The sequence below is a fragment of the Nyctereutes procyonoides genome, unplaced genomic scaffold (genome assembly GCF_905146905.1).
Source record: "Nyctereutes procyonoides isolate TBG_1078 unplaced genomic scaffold, NYPRO_anot_genome, whole genome shotgun sequence".
NCBI classification, from domain to species: Eukaryota; Metazoa; Chordata; class Mammalia; order Carnivora; family Canidae; genus Nyctereutes; species Nyctereutes procyonoides.
In genome coordinates, this window is record NW_026575131.1 from 44,334,480 (window position 1) to 44,353,601 (window position 19,122).

The 19,122-nt window shown below is 53.9% G+C and overlaps 2 protein-coding genes across 2 annotated transcripts; one reads left to right on the forward strand and one right to left on the reverse strand.

Annotated features, from left to right (window-relative positions):
* The first annotated feature begins 55 nt into the window (after positions 1-55).
* On the forward strand, positions 56-17,620 carry COPE (COPI coat complex subunit epsilon). Its single transcript, XM_055344747.1, has 10 exons — positions 56-226; positions 5,986-6,048; positions 7,370-7,470; positions 10,997-11,149; positions 12,603-12,656; positions 13,083-13,164; positions 14,075-14,230; positions 16,050-16,118; positions 17,198-17,272; positions 17,408-17,620. The coding sequence occupies exons 1-10, from the start codon at positions 101-103 to the stop codon at positions 17,453-17,455; spliced, it is 927 nt and encodes a 308-aa protein (XP_055200722.1). The 5' UTR covers positions 56-100; the 3' UTR covers positions 17,456-17,620.
* LOC129521592 (uncharacterized) lies at positions 7,484-10,989 on the reverse strand. The gene is made up of 3 exons (XM_055343217.1): positions 10,914-10,989; positions 10,553-10,702; positions 7,484-10,450 (listed from the first exon to the last, which is right to left on the reverse strand). The coding sequence occupies exons 1-3, from the start codon at positions 10,987-10,989 to the stop codon at positions 10,011-10,013; spliced, it is 666 nt and encodes a 221-aa protein (XP_055199192.1). The 3' UTR covers positions 7,484-10,010.
* Positions 17,621-19,122: the final 1,502 nt, after the last annotated feature.

The window sequence follows — 19,122 nt, forward strand, 5'->3', positions numbered from 1 at the left end:
AAGGAGTAAACTACAATTCCCAGCGTGCCTTGCGGCGACGGACTCCCTGGTTCCGGCCGACGTGTCCCTCCGGAAGAGGAGCGACTGGGACCGTAGCGACATGGCACCTCCGGCTCCCGGGCCGGCCTCCGGCGGCTCCGGGGAAGTGGACGAGCTGTTCGACGTGAAGAACGCCTTCTACATTGGCAGCTACCAGCAGTGCATTAACGAGGCGCAGCGAGTGAAGGTGCGGCCGCTCGGGGGCGAGGGGACAGTGGTGGTTCCGAAAGGCGTTTCTTGCTGGTGGCCACTGGTCGTGCTTTGATTTTTAAAACCTTCCTTCTCCTCGAGGTGTTTTTTCCCCAACGTATCTCTTCAGAGCGTTGTAAGGAGTTACCCTTGTCTTATGACAAAACTCAGAGCCGTGACAGTTCTTGTTATTTCTCACTCTAAGAGCTCGTTCTGCGCTGTGGAAGGCGTTTGAGTAACGGAAGCGTTTTACGTCACTATAGTGATAATAATAGTGATTTTCACTTGTGGAAGGCCCACGTGTGCCACCATACATACCCACAATACCCCTGAAGTAGGGACTGTTGTTTGTTCTCATTTTAGGATGCCAGCACCGCCGTTGGAGAGAGAAATGGCTTCTCCGACGTTACCCTGCTCCACTAGCCGGGTTATTTCTCTCCAGACTTGCCTCTTCATTTCATTTCATTTCATTTCATTTCATTTCATTTCATTTCATTTCATTATTTCATTTCATTTTTCATTTCATTTCATTTCATTTCATTCACTCCTCGTTGAGTTTCTCTTTGGGCCAGGCAGTGTATTCGTGCTGGGCTCAAAGCAGTGATAAAACAGACAAAACTACGAACTCTCTTAGAAACTTCAAGCTCAGGGATCCCTGGGTGGTGCAGTGGTTTGGCGCCTGCCTTTGGCCCGGGGCGCGATCCTGGAGACCCGGGATCGAATCCCACGTCAGGCTCCCGGTGCATGGAGCCTGCTTCTCCCTCTGCCTGTGTCTCTGCCTCTCTCTCTCTCTCTCTCTCTCTCTCTCTCTCTGTGACTGTCATAAATAAATAAAAAATTAAAAAAAAAGAAACTTCAAGCTCAAAAAAAAAAAAAAAAAGAAAAGAAAAAGAAACTTCAAGCTCCCAAGGGAGACAGTAAAGCGGTTAATAAGAAGTTGGGGGTAGTGTGATGGATAGTGGTGGGAATGAGTTTGGCCATCTGAGAGTTAGAAATAACCCTGCTAGGCAGGGCCCAGCCAGTGGATGACAAGAGAGGGTGGCAGGTCCTTTAGCAGAAACTTTTAGGGAGGGACGTGGACGTACATTATAGACACTTTGAGAGTGAACTACTGGCGAATCGTTAAGAGCAGTGAACCTGACAGGGTATTGCCTGCCCTGGTTGTTAACCTTCAAAAAAAACCTGTCAGTTATTTTACCAGCAAAATGGGTTTGCTGGGGATTAACGGATAATTGCAATCTGAGACATGTAACCTATGGCAAAACTGTAGGCAAGTCCAGAGAGCAGAGGAGAGGACTGCTGTGTTTCACAGGTGAAAAGGGGAGTTGAGAGGGGTCGTTATGAACAAAAAAATCCATTGAAGTAAACTGAGCTCCGAGTGTTGCGTCTTCTCATTACCTGAGCTGTGACAGTGTCTCCTTGGCTCCTCAATTGCCAGACAAGGAGAACATCTCTCATCTTCCTGTGGGGGTGGTAAAGTATAGGCTTCTTCCTCTGGGGAATGCGTGGTACCTCTCTTTTGTTGGGGTCTGCCACTAACCTGGAGTGTCAGGGCTTGAAAGCTCCCCCTTCTGGTCTCCTGACTCTCTCTTTTTTTTTTTTTTTTTAAAAAAAAAGAGATTTTATTTATTTATTTATTTATGATAGACAGAGAGAGAGAGAGGCAGAGACACAGGCAGAGGGAGAAGCAGGCTTCATGCAAGGAGCCCAACGCGGGACTCGATCCAGGATCTCCAGGATCACGCCCTGGGATGAAGGTGGCGCTAAACCGCTGAGCCGCCCAGGCTGCCCCTGACTCTCTTTTTAACAGGCTGGTGTCCTAAAGAGATTAGACAAGTAGAGAAATGTCTGAATATATCATAACTTGAGTGCTTAAGGGGACAAGGTGAGATAAAAAGTGCTGAGTTGGAGGGGCACCTGGATGGTTAGTCAGAAGAGCATAGGACTCTTGATCATGGTGTTGTGAGTTCGAGTCCCACATTGGGTGTAGAGATGAGTAAAAGTAAATATATCAACTTTAAAAAAAAAGACAACACACATACCACTCTTATTTTTTTTTGTATATTTTTTTATTGGAGTTCGATTTGCCAACATATAGTCTAACAGCCAGTGCTCATCCCGTCAAGTGCCCCCATCAGTACCAGTCACCCAGTCACCCCATTCCCCCACCCACCTCTCCTTCCACTACCCCTTGTTCGTTTCCCAGAGTTAGGAGTCTCTCATGGTCTGTCACCCTCTCTAATATTTCCCACTCTTTTTTTTTTTTTTTTTTACCACTATTAATAAAAAAGAAAAGATGCTGAGTTGGAGAATGGGCAGGGGGCAGGGAGGAGGCTGCTTCCTCTGGGAATGGTCAGGTAAGCCCCAGCCTCTCTATCACTTGAACCCAAGGCTGAACCTTGAGAAGCATCAAACCCCATAAATTGCTGCAAAGGTCCTGAGGCAGAGATGAGCTCCAGGGAGTCAGAGCATAAAAGACCAGTGTAGCAGAAGTGGGGTGAGTGGCTGGGTGTATGTGTGTGTGTGTGTGTGTGTAGGATGGAGAATGAAGTGGGCAGGGCCTCACAGGAGCCACAGTAAGAGTTTGGATTTTATTCCTAAGATGTAGGGGGCCACTGGAGCACCAAGCAAAGGAAGAGCCAACTATTTCACCCGGGCAGCCAGAGGCTTGGGAGGACTTTGTACTCTGAAGTAGAGAAGGCTTACTTGTTCATGCTTCTGGCCTTTGACACTGTACCTGGTTTCCCTGAGCATCATGGGAATAAAGCCTAAAATGGACTTCAGGAGACTGTCACACTCGGAATAGTACTTGTGCAATTGTATTCGTTTTCTGATTCTCTTATGACAAACAACCACAAATGACACCTTGCAGCCACACAAATTTATTATCTCTCACTTTCTGTAGGTCGGAATTCCTACATGGCTTGCACCAGGCTAAAATCAAGGTGTTGGGTAGGCTGTATCTCTTCTGGAAATTCTAAGGAAAAATATGCTTCCAGACTCAAATGGGTTGATAGCTCTGAGCCAGGGGCCAGCCTTGCCTCCTAGAGGCTTCTCTCCAATCCTCAGTCTTGAATGTGGTCTCTCCATGTCAGAACCAGCCACAGGGTGTCAGATTGAATATTCCTCTCTTGGGCTCACTTGGATTTCTCCTGCTGGTGCTTTATTTCTGACTATTCTCAGCTATAAAAACTCTTGCTATTAAGGGCTTCTGTGATTAGGGTGGGTCCTCCCGCATAACTGGGCACACTTAATGTGTCCCCATTTTAGGATCCATAACCTTCATCACATCCTCGAGGCCCCTTTTGTGACAGAATGGAAGCTGTTCACAGATTCCAGGGCCTTGGATGGACATCGCAGGTTGAGTGCCTTATTCAGGTTGCCACCACAGTTGTGTGCCTCCTTCCTGGGTAACATAGACGGTGAGAAGATCAAGACAGACCTGTGCTCAGACTCTGGCTCTGTGATGTTCTCTCTGCAGCCAGGGCTGAGTCATTGTAGTTCTGTGCGCCTGTCTTCCCTCTGGTCCAATGGGAACAGTGGTACCTGTTTCACCAAGGTCACTGTGAGATTTGGCGTCACACTCACACTCTGCCATCTGGCTTCTCTTGCCTGTCTTTTCTGCTTACATCATAGCGATATGTCTTTTGAGTCTTCTCTTGTCATAATGTGCAGACTTCCCGTCACTGCTGAAAGGAAGAACCATCATGACCTGCTGTACTTAGAGAGGGATGAGAAACATTCACGGAAGCCAGACTGGTGGTCCCTGTGAGTGGAGGCACACTGCAGCCTGGCCTCTGAGCTAGGGAACTGCTCCCTCTTTGGTGATGTGGGAAACACACTGGCACGAAATCTGACATTCTTCCTGATGCATCCAGAATGGGCATACTGTCCCCACTGAGCCACTTGATGTGCCTTAATTCTGGTCTTTGTGCTACCTAAACCCTCTTGGGCAGCCTATACTGGGTTGAACGGTGTTTCCTAAAAGATATGTTTACCCAGAACCTGTGAATGTGACTTATTTGGGAAAAGGATCATTGCAGATATAATTCCATAAAGGATCTCTGGATGTGATTAGCTGGGATTTAGGATAGGCCCTAAATCCAATGACTGGTGCTCTTCTAAGAGAAAGGCAAAGAGAGGTTTGAGGCAGATGGAGGAGGAGAAGGAGGCAGAGATTGGGGTGATGGGGCTACAAGCCAAGGAGTTCTTGGAAAACCTGAAAGAGGCCAGGAAGGATCCTTCTATAGAACCTTTGATAGTATGGTCCTACTGACACCTTGATTTTGAACTCCTAACCTCCAGGACTGTGAGAGAATAATTTTCTATTTTTTTTTAAGGTTTTATTTATTAGAGAGAATGCGAGCATGCGAGCAGGGGCAGGAACAGAGGGAGAAGGAGTCTGTTTCTCTTTGAGCAGGGAGCCTGAGCAGGACTTGATCCCGCGATGCTGGGATCATGACCTGAACCAAAGGCAGACACATAACTGAGCAACCCAGGTGCCCCAATTTTCTGTTATTTCTAACCACCCAGTTTATGGCAATTCATTACAGTGGCCCCAGCAATCTCTGACAGGCATGATCTGAGGTGGCCCCAAGTGGAACACCTGGTACATCATTGCTTTTTATCAGATGTAGTGCTCTGTCACTATCATGATGTTTGTTTGTCAGACATTTCTTAAGTATCCACAAGATGGTAGGTACCACCCTAATGCTGGGGATAAAGCAGTGAAGAAAGCCTCAAGAAGCTGAAGGCCCTGCGTGGCCATCCTGACAAGGGCCCCCATCCCATCACTAGACCCACTTCTCCCCCCACAAAGGTACTCACTGTCCTCAGGACTGGCTGCACCTCTGAGCTGCCTAAGGGCAGTCAGAGGCCACTCTGGGATCGGCCATCATTGATGGGTATGAACCTCCTGGCTTTGTTCTCAGGTAATTCTGGTGAGCTATCCCCAAGCAGCAAATAGCTGAGAAGCACTTGTTCAGAAAGATGTCATTCCTGTTTACTTAGATCTGGAGATCTGCCTAGCACTCAGCACACAGCTTCTGCCCGAGGCCTTATGAGCCTTCTTCCGTTCTTGGCTCTGAGGCCCTCCCAGGGCCTCATGGCCTGGCCAGGGCTCAGGGGGCTTTCCCCACAGTCCCAGAGTGACCAGTGTGTGATGTCCCCTCTCCAGGGCTCCCCAGCTCTGCGGTGGCAGGCTTGAGCGGCATGGCCCAGGCTGGACACAGATGTCACTGAGCCAGGGCAGCCCAGCTGAGCTCTCAGAAAGGCCCTCTGAGTGGGCAACCTTTGTCTCTTCTTCCATGTTTAAAAAAGTGTTTTGGAACAAAAACAGGACAGGAACACATTGCATAGAAGTACAAAAAGTAAAGTCCCCTGCGCATGTCTCCTGGGTCCCATCTGTTCTGCAGAATTACCCATCCACCTTTGGATAGGAATGCTCCCAGGCCTGTTTTCTCTACTTTTACAAACCCAAGCACTGGGGTATTTTCCCTCAACAACTCGGACCACCTGTACCATTGAGAAGCTTCTGTTTTGACCCGCTGCACCCTGGGAGCCCCTGTCAGTATGAGTGGCCGCATGTCCAGTGGTGAGAGGTGTGGGCTCTACCCTGCTCCCTTCCCTGGGGAGTGGTAGTAGGGGACAAGGTCAAGGCTGGAACCCAGTCCTGGGAAAGCTGCTTGCTCCTGGTCTCTGCCAAGGACATGTCTGGCCTGTGGCTCCAAGTGTCCTTACGTGCTTCTGTCTCCACAGCCCTCAAGCCCGGAGAGAGACGTGGAAAGGGATGTCTTCCTGTACAGAGCGTACCTTGCACAGGTGAGTGTGGGCCTGTGACCTCCAGTGTTCCTGGGAGGAGAGTAAGGAACAGAGTGCTGGGTGGCGACAGGGGCTGGGACGGCAGACAAAGGAGGTCAGAGTCCAGCAACTTCCCATGGCTGGTGTGGCCTCCACAAGTAGGTGGCCATGTCCCCAAGGTTGTGGACTCACCAGGCCCAAGGACCAGTATGGGGATTTCTCCCTTTTCTTCTATCATCAGTAGATTGTGTTTGTTTAATACAGCTTCGGGTTTGCAGAATAGGATAGAGATAGATAGGAAAGAGAATCCCACCCCCAGTAGATAAGAAAGAGATAGGAAAGAGAATCCCACCCCCCACCCCTAGTCTGCAGGCAGGTTTTCTTCCTACTCACATCTGGGGTTGGTGGGATGCTTTCATTGGTGGATGCACCAGTGTTGGCACTGCTGTTAAGTCAGGGCCATAGTTTATTCCAGGCTCTAGGAACATTACCCTGGGAGTGCAAGCAGTCCAGATGGTGCGGACAGGACTGAGTCGTGCCCTGCCCTGGTTTCCCCCGCCAGGGCCCACTGGCAGCCAGCCTCCCACCTGCCTTCTCCCCCCAGCCTCAGCCTTGGACTGTGGTCTGTCCTGGGCACTTGGCTCCACGGCTGCCCTCATCTCACCTCACCTCAGGCCTTGAGTGGCTTCCTGGTTCTGTTCACATCTTTCTCTCTGTGGAGTGTTCTGGAGCCTGATGGGACCCCACCCTCCCATTGACCAAGCCTCCCCTGCCCCCTGACCTTGAGGGTGAACAGTATGTGGGTGGCCTCTACAGAGGAGCTGCCCTGATGTATGTGGAATCTCCTTGCAATGTATACTTTTTTTTTTTTTTTTTAAAGAACACCTATATATGGCAGTAAAAACATCAGAATCACTCCATTTCCCTCCCAGCAGTTACCACCACCACCAGTTCTGAATGTCAGCAGGGAGGGGGTGAATGTCCTGATTTATAGAAGTGCATTCCCTGCCTGCCTGCCCCCCTGCCCCTGAGCATTCCCCCCAGAGCTGGCAGGCCCCTCACCCTGTCACCTCAGCCCTGGGAACTGGACACTGAGCAGCTGGGGTCTCCATTGTGGCCTGACAGGGACAAGTGACACTGTGCTGGCTCGCAGCAGGTTCTGTAGTAGAACTGGCAGCTGGCAGGCTGAGGGGTCCCTGAGGGTGGTGGGCCTGGTTCCAGGTGCTAGGGCTCTGCCAGGGTGATGCTAGAGCCCTAAAAAGCTCTCATGTATTCTGGGGTCTGAGGTATAAGCCCCACGGGGGAGAGCAGGTCAGTGACAGTGTGCTTGTCTTGACTGCAGAGGAAGTATGGTGTAGTCCTGGATGAGATCAAGCCCTCCTCAGCCCCCGAGCTCCAGGCCGTGCGCATGTTCGCTGAGTACCTGGCCAACGACAGCCAGAGGTGAGGATGGGAGGGCACGGGTGGGCATCTCTCCCCACCTTCTCACCTCCCTGAGCCTCAGTGAAAGCACATTCCATGGGATGCCTGAGTGGTTCAGTGGTTGAGTGTCTGCCTTCCGCTCAGGGCGTGATCCCGAAGTTTGAGGATCGAGTCCTACATCGAGCTTCTTGCATGGAGCCTGCCTCTCCTCTGTCTGCCTATGTCTCTGTCTCTCTCTGTCTCTCATGAATAGGTAAATAAAATCTTAAAAAAAAAAAAAGAAAGAAAGAAAGAACGCACGTTCCTATCCTGCTTGGACATTTATGTAAGCCATTCATTCTGTTGCTGGCCAGGATACTTGCCCAGGTGCTTATGAGCTCTGCCTCTGCCTCTGCAGGTGGAAGCTGTGTGACCCTGCCTTGTCCGTGCATAGGGGACCAGCATGACCTGGCAGACTCCATGGCTCCAGTGCACCTCAGTTCCCCCCACCCCATGAATGGCTGGTTGTGAGGCCCCCTAGGATTGGGAACGTAAAATGTTCCCCGCAGGGTACCTGGGATAGGGCAACAGCCTAGCCCATGACATTGAGACACTGCTCCGTAGATCTTCCCTTGCCCCCCTGCCCAGCCCTGAGACCCCACCACCACCCTGGATCATCCCTCATAGTGGCAAGGAGCCTCACGGAAAGGCCTTCCCCAAGCTCTGCCTAGTGGAACTTCTTAGACCAGGACTTGATTGTGACTTGTTGATACCGTGCTACTCTTGTGGGCCACTGAGGTTGACTTTGGGTCCCAGGTGTGGGTGAGACCACCTGCTGTGATCCCTGCCACTGCTCTTATAGAGCGCAGTGTTCTGTGCCCTGTCTGCTGACTGGGCTCCTTCACCTTTGAAGCTTGAGGCTCAGGGAGATTTACTTGTCAGTGATGACAGCTGAATGGGGACCCCCAGATTCTGACCCCCAGAACCCATGAATGCAATACCATTGGAAATGAGGTCTTTGCAGATGCAATTAGTTGAGGATCTTGAGATTGTCCTGGATATAGGATGGACCCTCATATCCTCATAAGAGACCAAAGAAGAGAAGACAGAGAAGGTACAGAGGGGTGGGCTGTGTGAAGATGGAGGCAGAATTGGGATGAGACAGAAGCCAAGGGGTGCCAAGGACTGTGGGCAGCCAGCTGAAGCCAGGGGAGAGGCTTGAAATGGATTCACCCTCAGGAGCCTCAGAAGGAACTCGCCCTGCCCACACTTGGATATCGAGCTTCTGTCTCCTAGAACTTCTTTTCTGTGAGTCTGTTCCTATTGCTTGCATCTTTCTGGTTTGTGATGCCTTGTGATGGCAGCCCCAGGACACCAAGACAGGCAGCCTCCTGAGGCTATCATTTCTTCCTCTCCACACTTCATGACCCTTATTCTTTCAGAAGAAGACGGGCCCTGGGACCATCTAGGAGCAAGGGCTTAGGAAGGCAGAGTGGTTCGGGGTGCATCTGTCCTGCCAGCACAAACTGCTGCCCCCTAGCCAGCCCAGCAGGCTGGCTATAGAGAAAGTCCCAGGACCTGCAGGTAAACGATGATATGTTACAGTAACGGCATATGACACCAAGGTCACATTAGCAGCAGCATGTAGCATGTCTACTCTCAGTGCCACAAACCAGCCAGGAGACTGTAGGGTGGCCCCAAGCGCTCCTTGACAACTCTGTCACACCGTGTATATGGTCTAGGTGTGCAGAGTGGGAAATAGTCTCAGATTTGAAGTCCTTTGTCCATCAGGCTCTTCGGTGGGCCTGAGGACAGTGACAGTTGTGTCCCCATCCTCCAGGACCTTAAGACACAGATCCTTGGGCAACTTGGGGCCTGGCCTTTGCTTCCCTTCTCCTATCAGCTATTCAGCAGCCTTTTTTTTTTTTTAAGCATTTAAACAATTTTATTTATGTAATGATATTAATCTTTCACACAAGCCTCAAAGTTCCATGAGGTAGGGACTGTTTTCTCTTGCTAACCATGGTATTACTAGGGCCCCAGTACCTTATGTACAGCAGGTAGTGTACACTCAGTACTCTCTTAGTAGGTACAGCCTTTCCCCCAAATCTAGCTCAGTAGATACTACTCTCCAAGGAGACGTGGACGGTTCAGAAACTTTGTGAGCTTGGTGGTGGAGACAGTGGTTGAAGGGCCAGAGGGATGGCAGAGGTAAGGGCTGGTGTAATGGGATCCTGGGGAGATGAAACGATGCTCATTTAACGAGTCTCCTCCCATGATCCCAACCTTCTATTCCCACCCCAAAGGAGTCTGTCTTCAACCACCTATGCATTCATTTCTCCAGAGAAAGAGGTAAACCTCACAGTATAAAACCAAAGCCAGAGTAACTTTGCAGAATTAGAAAGTGTCCAAGGAACCAGTTACAACTCGACTGAATTGGACTTCAACACAGAAATGATCGTGTTCCTCCAAATACTCTTCAGTCTCAGAAGCTCACACTCCTCCAGCAAGTAGAAAGATAAATACACCTTCTTCTGTGGTCAGCTGCTGAGGAAGAACTTTTCTCTTCTGATGGACCAGCACTATTTCTTTTTTGTGGCTCTTTTCCCTTCTCCTTTCCTAGGTTTTCCTTTGCCACGAAGCTTCTTGAGACGCAGCTGCTCATCCTTGAAGTCCTGATGCTCATCTCTATAGAGGCCAAGGAAACGTAGTGTCCCCATGAGTGCAAAATAAGTGTTGTGATTTGGATACCAGTCATAAGTCTCCTTTCTCTTGGCCAAAGGCTGCTCACTAAACAGTTTCACCACTTTCATTGATTTGGAGTCAGTAGGCCTGGCAATTTCACTGAACAGCCGGGCTCTCAGACGAGTCATGTGCAAGGCATATTCTGAAAGGGAAGATATTTCCTGAGCAGCAAGAGGCCCTCCTCGCGACCTTCCTCTCCCACGCGCCCCTCTCCTGGAAGGCCCACCCCCCGGCTTCAGCAGCCTTTTGAAACAAGGGGTCTTGACTCTGTTTAGTTAAGCAGATCTTGGTTCAGGTGTCCTGTGACCCATGGAGAAACTGACTGATCCTTGGTGGAGCCCTGATTTCAGCCTGGCCCCCAGCCCAGCATGTCACCCACCTGCCAGGAGCAGCCGGACTCCTTGGCAAGGCAGCGACGTCACTGGTGTGAGATTCATCTGTGTAGCTTCCTGTCTCCAGAGAGGCGCCCCTGGCGAGTCAGCTTGTACCTCTGTGTCCAGGGTGGTGTGGACACTACGGCCCCCTAGTTCTGAGGGCCAGGAGGTCTTTAAGCTTAGGCAATCATTTGTGCCACTTTATAGACATGGCCCCTCCTGCACCACATCTCCTCATGAGGCCTGAGACCACCCAGCCTCAGTTTCTCTGTGTAAGGGTGAGAAGTGCCACATGGGAAGGTGGTGGGTCTTAACAGAGAGCCTGTTCTGCCTGCAGCTGCTGTGTTCCCCTGGGGGCCCTCTCACCCTCTCCGGACCTGTCTGCTCCCACGAGGGCGAGGCTGGCTTCCCACTCCTGGCTGCAGGCCCTCAACAGCCTCATCTTGCAGGGACTCGATCGTTGTCGAGCTGGACCGGGAGATGAGCAGGAGCGTGGACGTGACGAACACCACCTTCCTGCTGATGGCTGCCTCCATCTACTTCCATGACCAGAACCCAGATGCAGCCCTGCGTACTCTGCACCAGGGGGACAGCCTGGAGTGGTAGGTGTCCTCCCTGTTCCAGGGGGAAGGCCTGGAGGCCTGAGGGGCCCCTCTGGTCTCCAGGCTGCCCATGGCCCCATTGGCCATTGTCATGGGAACAGTGTGGGGCTGCCCAGAGAGACTGGTGGGGCCCAGGCTTCCCATTCAGGCTGCAGCTCCCATTCTCGGGCCAGGAGACACTCCTTTCTGTTCGGCTGGGCTGCTGTTCCCAAGGACACGGCTCCCAGGGATGGAAATCCTCTTTTCCCAGTGGCAGAGTTGAAAGCACCTTTGTTTCTGCCCGTGGTTCTACACCCCCACCCCCACCACAGAGCTCTGTGTCCCTGGGCTCTGGCCTTTCCAAGGTCCTCCCCACGTTCCCCCAGGCCCTCCCTTGAGGCTAGCCCTCATTCCTGGGACTCCAGGGCTGGGGTGCTGGAGCCCCTTGTGGCGCACCGTATGCTCTACCCACCACCTCAGGAAGTGACCCTGGGCCGGCGCTGCATTGAAGGCACTGTGTCCAGGGCTCCAACCCAGAGGGTGTGACAGCCCTGCCCTGTGAACTCTCTGGTGCCTGCTGTCCGTTGGTGGGTGGGTCACCACAGATTCATTATTGTATCTGTTTACATTCCCCCTTCAGTCCAGAAAGGGATTTGTGGCAGCCTAGATATAGGTCTGGCAAACAGTTTACAAGGCAATAGACTGTTTTTTTGTTTTTTTGTTTTTTTTTAAAGATTTATTTATTTATTTATGATAGACTTAGAGAGAGAGGGAGGCAGAGACACAGGCAGAGGGAGAAGCAGGCTCCATGCAGGGAGCCCGACATGGGACTCGATCCCGGGACGCCAGGATCGCGCCCCGGGCCAAAGGCAGGCGCCAAACCACTGAGCCACCCAGGGATCCCCCGGCAGTAGACTGTTTTTCAGATTCCTACACAGGTTGATCTGAATGGGAAAATGTGGTAACTAGTGACTATATATATCATTGGTGGTCACAGCTGTCAGGCAGAGAGGGAAGCCATGGGTGTGGGACCCACCTGTCCCATGAAGCACCCCTGTGACTGGAACCACAGCCGTCTCTGGTGGCTGACCCTTTGCTTGGCTGCTCAGCTTGCTCCCTGGGCTCTTGGTACTGGGTGGTGGCTGGTGTCCCCCTCATACCAGGAGTGGGGTGCAGGTATGGTGCCTAGCCTTGGGGTAGTCAGTGGGATGACTTGAGAACCCATGAAAGCTCCAGCCCCAAGTGCTTAGTGGTGAAATGGGGGAGCCAGGGTCCCGGGAAGCAGTGGGAGGTTTGGCCCAGTGTACAGTGCCTGGGTCTGAGTCCAGTACTGTTCAGCATCGCCCTCTACAAGGCAAGGCCGGCAGCCCCAGCTCTCCTAGGAATGTTCCTGGAGGTGGCACCCACACAGAGTGAGCCCTGATAGGCAGCAGGGTGATGAGGATGCCTGCTGACTGCCTGCTCTGTCCCGCAGCATGGCCATGACTGTGCAGATCCTACTGAAGCTAGACCGCCTGGATCTTGCCAGGTAAGTCTCTCCCATGCATGCCCACCTGTGGCTCCTGAGCTGGGACCCATGTGTCAGGGCTGTCTGAGCAGCAGCCAGGCCTTTGCCCACTAGGGGGCACTCACCCTGGGGACCTTCCCTGAGCCCCTTCCAAGGCCTAGAGCATTAGTGGTACTATCGCTTCTCCGGTCACTTCATTCTAGCCCACTGGGTTGACTCACTGTGGTTTACCTGCCCTTCCCTGCAGGGTGTTGCCTGGGATGAGGAATGGTGCTGTCCATGCCTTAGTTTCCTTCTGTGACTTGGGGGATAGGGCCTGCAGAGTTAGGGTGGGCTTCCCAAGCGTGTGGTGGCAGCGGCTGGGCCGGGTCTGTGAGCTGGCACCCGTGGCTACTTTGTGAGTAGGAATGGGGGGGGGGGCTCCCTTCAACCCTTCTGTGTCCCCAGGAAGGAGCTGAAGAAAATGCAGGACCAGGACGAGGATGCGACCCTCACTCAGCTGGCCACTGCGTGGGTCAATCTGGCTGTGGTGAGCTCCTGGGCTGTGCTGAGGGAAGGAGGGAGCCCCTGCCTCCAGAGCTGGCCGGTCCTATGGGGAGAGTGCCAGTATGGGCTTCTGTGGACACATTGGACCTGCTTCTTCTTTGGGGCCAGGGCACATCCCCCAGGAGCCCCCAGCCTGGTGCGCCCTGGCACATTTCCTACTTTACTCAGAGCCAACCCAATTCCTCCCTCCTCAGAGCCGAGCAGCTTGGCCAGAGCCAGAGTGAATGAGCTGGGGGAGGGCTCTGGAACCATACTTGATGGACTGAGTGGGCCAGCCTGGCAGTACAGCCTCCTCCCAGGGCTGACCCTGGACTTAGCTCCCGCTCAGTTTGTTCCCTGGGCTTTTGGCACTGTGCAGTGGTCAGTGTCCTCCTAACACCTTCCCCTGCACCCAGCCCCTATTTCCCCCCTGCCTGGGCAGCGCCCCCCATCTGGCAGTGGCCCCTTTTCTGGCTTTTGGCACTGGACTTTCTCTCTCTAAGCCTTTTTTTTTTTGGTATGGGCTGCTTAAGATGTGTTCCCTGTCTGCATGTGCCTACACTGCCTTTGGGGGGCTGAGGCCTCACACAAGCTTGTTTCTAGTGTCTAGTTTAGCCGATGAACCCTGCCCACACTTCACCAGCTCTGCATTTTCCCACAAGCTTTCACGTCTTGGTCTCGGGGTCCCCTGTAAGAGTGACATTACTACATCTTTAGGAGGCAGACAGAACCTTTCATTCAGAACCCAGGTGGTCGAGGTCAGGACTGCTGGTGACGGGTGTCCAGGGACTGCCTGCCACGCGCTGGCCATGCCAGGATCACCTCAGCAAAGTGATCTGCTCTGTGAGGGAGCGGGCAGTGGCAGGGCTGGGAAGCAGGGTGACAAACTGGTGATGTTGGAACTGTCCCCGCAGGGTGGCGAGAAGCTGCAGGATGCCTACTACATCTTTCAGGAAATGGCTGACAAATGCTCATCCACCCTGCTGCTGCTCAACGGGCAGGCGGCCTGCCACATGGCCCAGGGCCGATGGGAGGCTGCCGAAGGGGTGCTCCAGGAGGCTCTGGACAAGGTATGGCAGGCCCAGCCTGCACCGCAGCTCCCAGTGGAGGCAGCAGGTGATGCGGGGCTTGGGCTTGCTTCAGAAGGAGACCCCACAGGCCTGATGTGTGATCACATGGGAGTTTATATTAATACCAAACCAGCTAAGAATCAGGATTGCAAATAGAAATGTTGAGTGTAGTTTCTCTTAGAAGTAGGAGGATCCCATCAGCCTGGGCTTCTGTTGGCCTGAGCTGAGCAAAAGTTCTTGCCATCATGTTGGCTGTTGGCCTGGGGGCCTCTTGATGTGATTCCTCACCTGAGTCGGCACTTGGAAGAGATGCCCGCTGTTCATCACCAAGGGGAGAGTGGGCTGCAAATGTGAGGTGTTGCCTGGGCCTGTCCTGGCCTAAAAGAGGGACCTTGAAGTGAGGCCCTGTGGGGAAGCCCCAGCTGTTGTCTTCCCCCGACCAACATGTGAGGTCTTGTGTGTTATTTTTATAATCAGAGGACATGTCAAAGTTTCTTTCCATCTTTGGAAAACATTTCTTGATACAATGAGAAACAGACACCAGTAGGAAGCTTTCTCCCTGTATCTCTGTGAGGGGTCGAGTTACCATCAGAAGGTTGTTTGCAGATCAGGGACGGGCCACGGCCGTTAGTCAGGTGCTCCTCAGGCTGCATACCTGGAGCTGCCTTGCCCTGCCAGGCAGCCACCATGCCTCCTTGACAGGGTCTGACTCAACTGGACTGCTGTATGCCAGCAGGGCTGGTCAGGAAAGCCTGGCCTGGTGGGGCGTCTCTGCCCTAGAAGGAGAGGGCAGTGGGGTCTCCAGTTAAATAACACCCATCTGTCCTTATTCTCTGAGACACCACCTGGGCTGGCTTGCTGCCCTGTGGCCCTGTCCCTGCCTGCCCCCCACCCCCCCGCGGCCTGAGGCATGCCGTGGCCTCATTCATCCTGGTGCCTGCGTGCCACCCCATGCTTTCCACTGTCCTTCCCATTCCTTTTTGTGTTCACCTCGTTTTGCTTCTGTGAGCACATGCCATTGTGCCCTATGACAACAGCTGAGGAGACTAAGGTGGAGAGAAGTTGAGTCTCCCCAGAGAAGGGCAGCCGTGGCATGGAGCTGGGTCTGGGCAGGAGGCTGGGGTCCATACAGCTCCTTGAACTTGCAACACCACGAGTCTCGGTTGCTGTTCTCTGCTCCAGGTGCCCAGTTAGGGCTCCCTGCAGTGCCCCTGCTTCAGAGCCCTGTGTGGGTGGGTAGAGTGAGGTCATCCGCTTGGATGTTCTGGTAATTTCCCAGCAGTTTCTTGTCAAGGCCCCTGGAGAGCAGGAGGGGCAGGCGGGGTCTGCCATGTGGTCTCAGACCTCATTTTTGCAGCAAGAGGGACAGCTTGCCAGTGATGGTATTCAGGCCATCTTGGGTTGGGCTCTGTTACTTTGAGGTTGGTATAATAAATACACCCCTCCCAAATCACAGCAAGCAAGGGGGCTCTTTTGCATCCTGGTCTGCAGATGAGACACCGGGCTTAGAGGGGAAGCCGCTGTTGGGGAAAAGAAAGGTAGTCAGAAGGTGGGTTGGGGTTGGGGCTGGGCTGGGGCCCCCTCGTCACTTAGGTTGAAAGGAGGGCCCTGAGGTCACCACCTCGCAGAATGGCCAGTAGGCACGTTTTGGGTCTTGCAGCCCCCACCTGCTCCACCTCTGAGGGTATGACCTTGTATGGGTCATGTCTTCATCCTGGGTCAGTGGGAGGCATTTTCCCACCTGAGATGGGGATGGGCAGGCCAAGTCGGGGGCCTAGGGGAGCTGACCCTGCTCGCCTGGTGTTCCCTGTGTTTCCAGGACAGTGGCCACCCGGAGACACTGATCAACCTCATCGTCCTGTCACAGCACCTGGGCAAGCCACCCGAGGTAGGGTCCCCTGGTGCAGGGGAAGTGTTCTGGCCCTCAGGGTGCCAGCGTGTGGTGGGCAGGGGTCTGTGATACGGCTCCAGCCCCAGATGAAGCTCAGCATCTTGAGCGGAAACGCATTCCTTTTGGGGGCAGGGGTGGTGGTGGTGGTGAGTGCAGTTCATTGGCGCGAGGGGCCCTGGGAAGTTGGTGTTGCAGGTGATCCTCTAGGGCCCCACCCTGGCCCAGGCTGTAGGCCAGCTGCTCCATGGGCCCTATGAACTATGAGCTGTGTCTCAGAGGGCCAGCTGAGCTGGCATCCCCATCTGTGCCATCTCTTGGTGGAGAGAAAAGGGGCCCAGGGGAGCAATCCCTGTGAGCCCATGTTGTCTAAGGGTGGGGAGGGAGGGAGAACTCTGGGGCACCGCTCTCTGTAGGTGACTGACTGGCCCAGTTGGCCAAGGACCGACCCCAGGACTTTCTGACAGTCGGTCACCCATCCCTTATAGAAGCCCCCCCCCCCCCAGCAGCCTCAGGTCTGGGGCAGAACAGCATAGACAGGACAGCTGTCCCACTCATCCCAGAAATAGCACTGGACCCCTAGTCTCAGGGAGACAGGTGCCCCACCCCCTGAGTCAGAGCTGGGCCTGGGGAGGTGAGGGGAGCTGGGAGCAAAGGCTCTCTTCCTGGGGTCCAGGTTCTAATACTGAGATCTCTGGGGTTTCTCTGTACAGTGTGCCCAGAACAAATTCACCTCCCCTCCCAACCCTCTTCCCCCTGACCTGCCCTCTGCTCCTCCTAGTCCTAGTCCTCTCCTAAGGTCCCTCCCAGCCTAGTCCCCTGAATCTGGTGATGCATCTTCCAACCGTGCACTAGCATGGGCTCTGTGCCAGGTGCCCCCTCTTCCCTCCCCAGCCCTGGGGGTCCTCTGTCATCAGCCTGATTTCACAGTGGGGTGATGGACGTGATGGGAGACCAGGGCCCTTGCTTGGGGTCATCTGGGCAGCCCTCACTTCACCCCTCCTCTCGCTCTGCATGTGCAAGCCGCCTGGGTGCCCCCTATTCAACTAACCTGGCCTCTGGCCTCATTTCCCTTGCAGGTGACAAACCGCTACCTGTCCCAGCTGAAGGACGCACACAGGTCCCACCCCTTTATCAAGGAGTACCAGGCCAAGGTGAGCCTGAGCTGGCGGTCTGTCCTACATCCCCAGACCCCCACTAGGCGGGGCCAGGGAAGGCCTGTGACTGAGGTCTTGACTCACGTTCTCTGTTTCTCTTTCTGCCCCCACTGTCCCCAATCCACATTGCAGGAGAACGACTTTGACCGGCTGGTGCTGCAGTATGCTCCCAGCGCCTGAGGCCGGCTGCAGGCTGGTTCCCAAGCCGGGGAACAGCGAGGCTGGGCATGCTGCCCCCACTGCCAGGCACCCATCCTCTTGTGCTCTTGGTTGCTCTGGCTAGAGGTGAAGGCTCGAGGCTCAGCCTGACCAGGGCCCCTTTTGTCAATAAATATCTCCACCTGATCCATGTCTGCCGCTCTGGGAGGGACATGTGTGAACCACGACTCAGAAGGGAGGGTCCCAGGCACTGTGCCCCAGGGCTTTTCCTGGGAGGGAAGCCTGTGAACAGGAGCTGCACAGACTCCCCACCCCTGAAACAGCTGCCCCATGATGCTGAGCTACGGCGGCACTGCTATGTCTCCCAAGTCCACTTGGCATCCAGAGAAACTGAGATAGTGATAGCCATCATGAGGAGCATCAGGACTCAAAACCAGTATCTTGGGGTGGCAAGGGAGGTAGGAAGTACTCAGGCCTCAGTTGAGTCACATGTGTGCAAGGAACACATGCACCCCCACCCCATCCCATCCGACCATCCCCTGCTCCTCGTTGTTGTGGCTGAGGCACTCAGCTCTCTACCTGGAGAGAGGAACCCATGGTGAGTGCCCTTCCATAACAGAAAGCCAGGGCAGTAGCTGGCATCTGTTGTCTGGAGAGAGGGTGGTACCCAAGCAGTGGGGACTTGTTGGCTGGGCCTCTCAGATGAGGTCACCACTGATCTGTCTCCACCCGAATTACTAGAAGGATATGCCAGGCCAGGTTCTGGGGGGGCAAGCAGTCATTCAAGGCAGCATGGACAGCCCATGCAAAGCGCCTGAGGCTCCGTGAGCAGGACAAGGCTTTGTGGCCTTTGGCCCTAGGTTGTCAGTGTCTGGGCCTCTTCCAGGAAGGAGGTAAGACCTGGGTTGCCAGAGTGTGGCCTCATCTGCCTGAACCTAGGGCTCGGTTGCCAGGACAGGATATAGAGCACAGGATTCTCAGTTGCAGGACCCACCTGTGTCCCCTCCCTGCCTGGTGAGGAGCTCAGCAAGGGGGAGAGGTGACAGAGGCATCTGTCAGGGGTGGGGATCAGGGATCTGGGGATGAGCTCCCCGGGTTCCTCAGGTGGAATGAGGAAGGGGCACGTTTTGACCTTTGCAGCCCCTTGCCAGGTCACTGGCAGCTGGCAGCACCAGGAACCACATTCCACTTCTGCACTGCACCCACCCATTGGTGGCCTCCCAGCTGGCCCCATCAAGATGAAACTCAACACAGCTGGGGCCGGACTGGTGGGCAGGGGTGCCTCTCCCGTTACTGATGGCTGCCATGGCAACCAGATAGTGACAGATAGTGCTGGGTGGGAGGGCGGGGGTGGGGGAGTTGGAAAGTCCAGGGCTGCACCACATGCCCAGCCAGATCTCTGGGGGCATGGCTAGCCAGTTGAGGACCCTCAAGTCCCCCTCTGCCTGCTAGGCAAGCTGCATCAGTCCTGTCTCTGGCTTCTGGTTGAGCCTTAATACTTGACCAGGCCAGGCAGCCAGGCCTCATACCCTGCAACATGCTGGGCCTGTCACTTATTGGCCTGGGTGGCCAGATGGACCCCTGCCCACAGAGTGCAGGTTCAAGAATAATAAGTAGGAGGTACAGTGAGCAGATGACAACAACAGCGAAGAAGACTAATGGGAAAGTCAGGGGTGCACTGAGCAGGT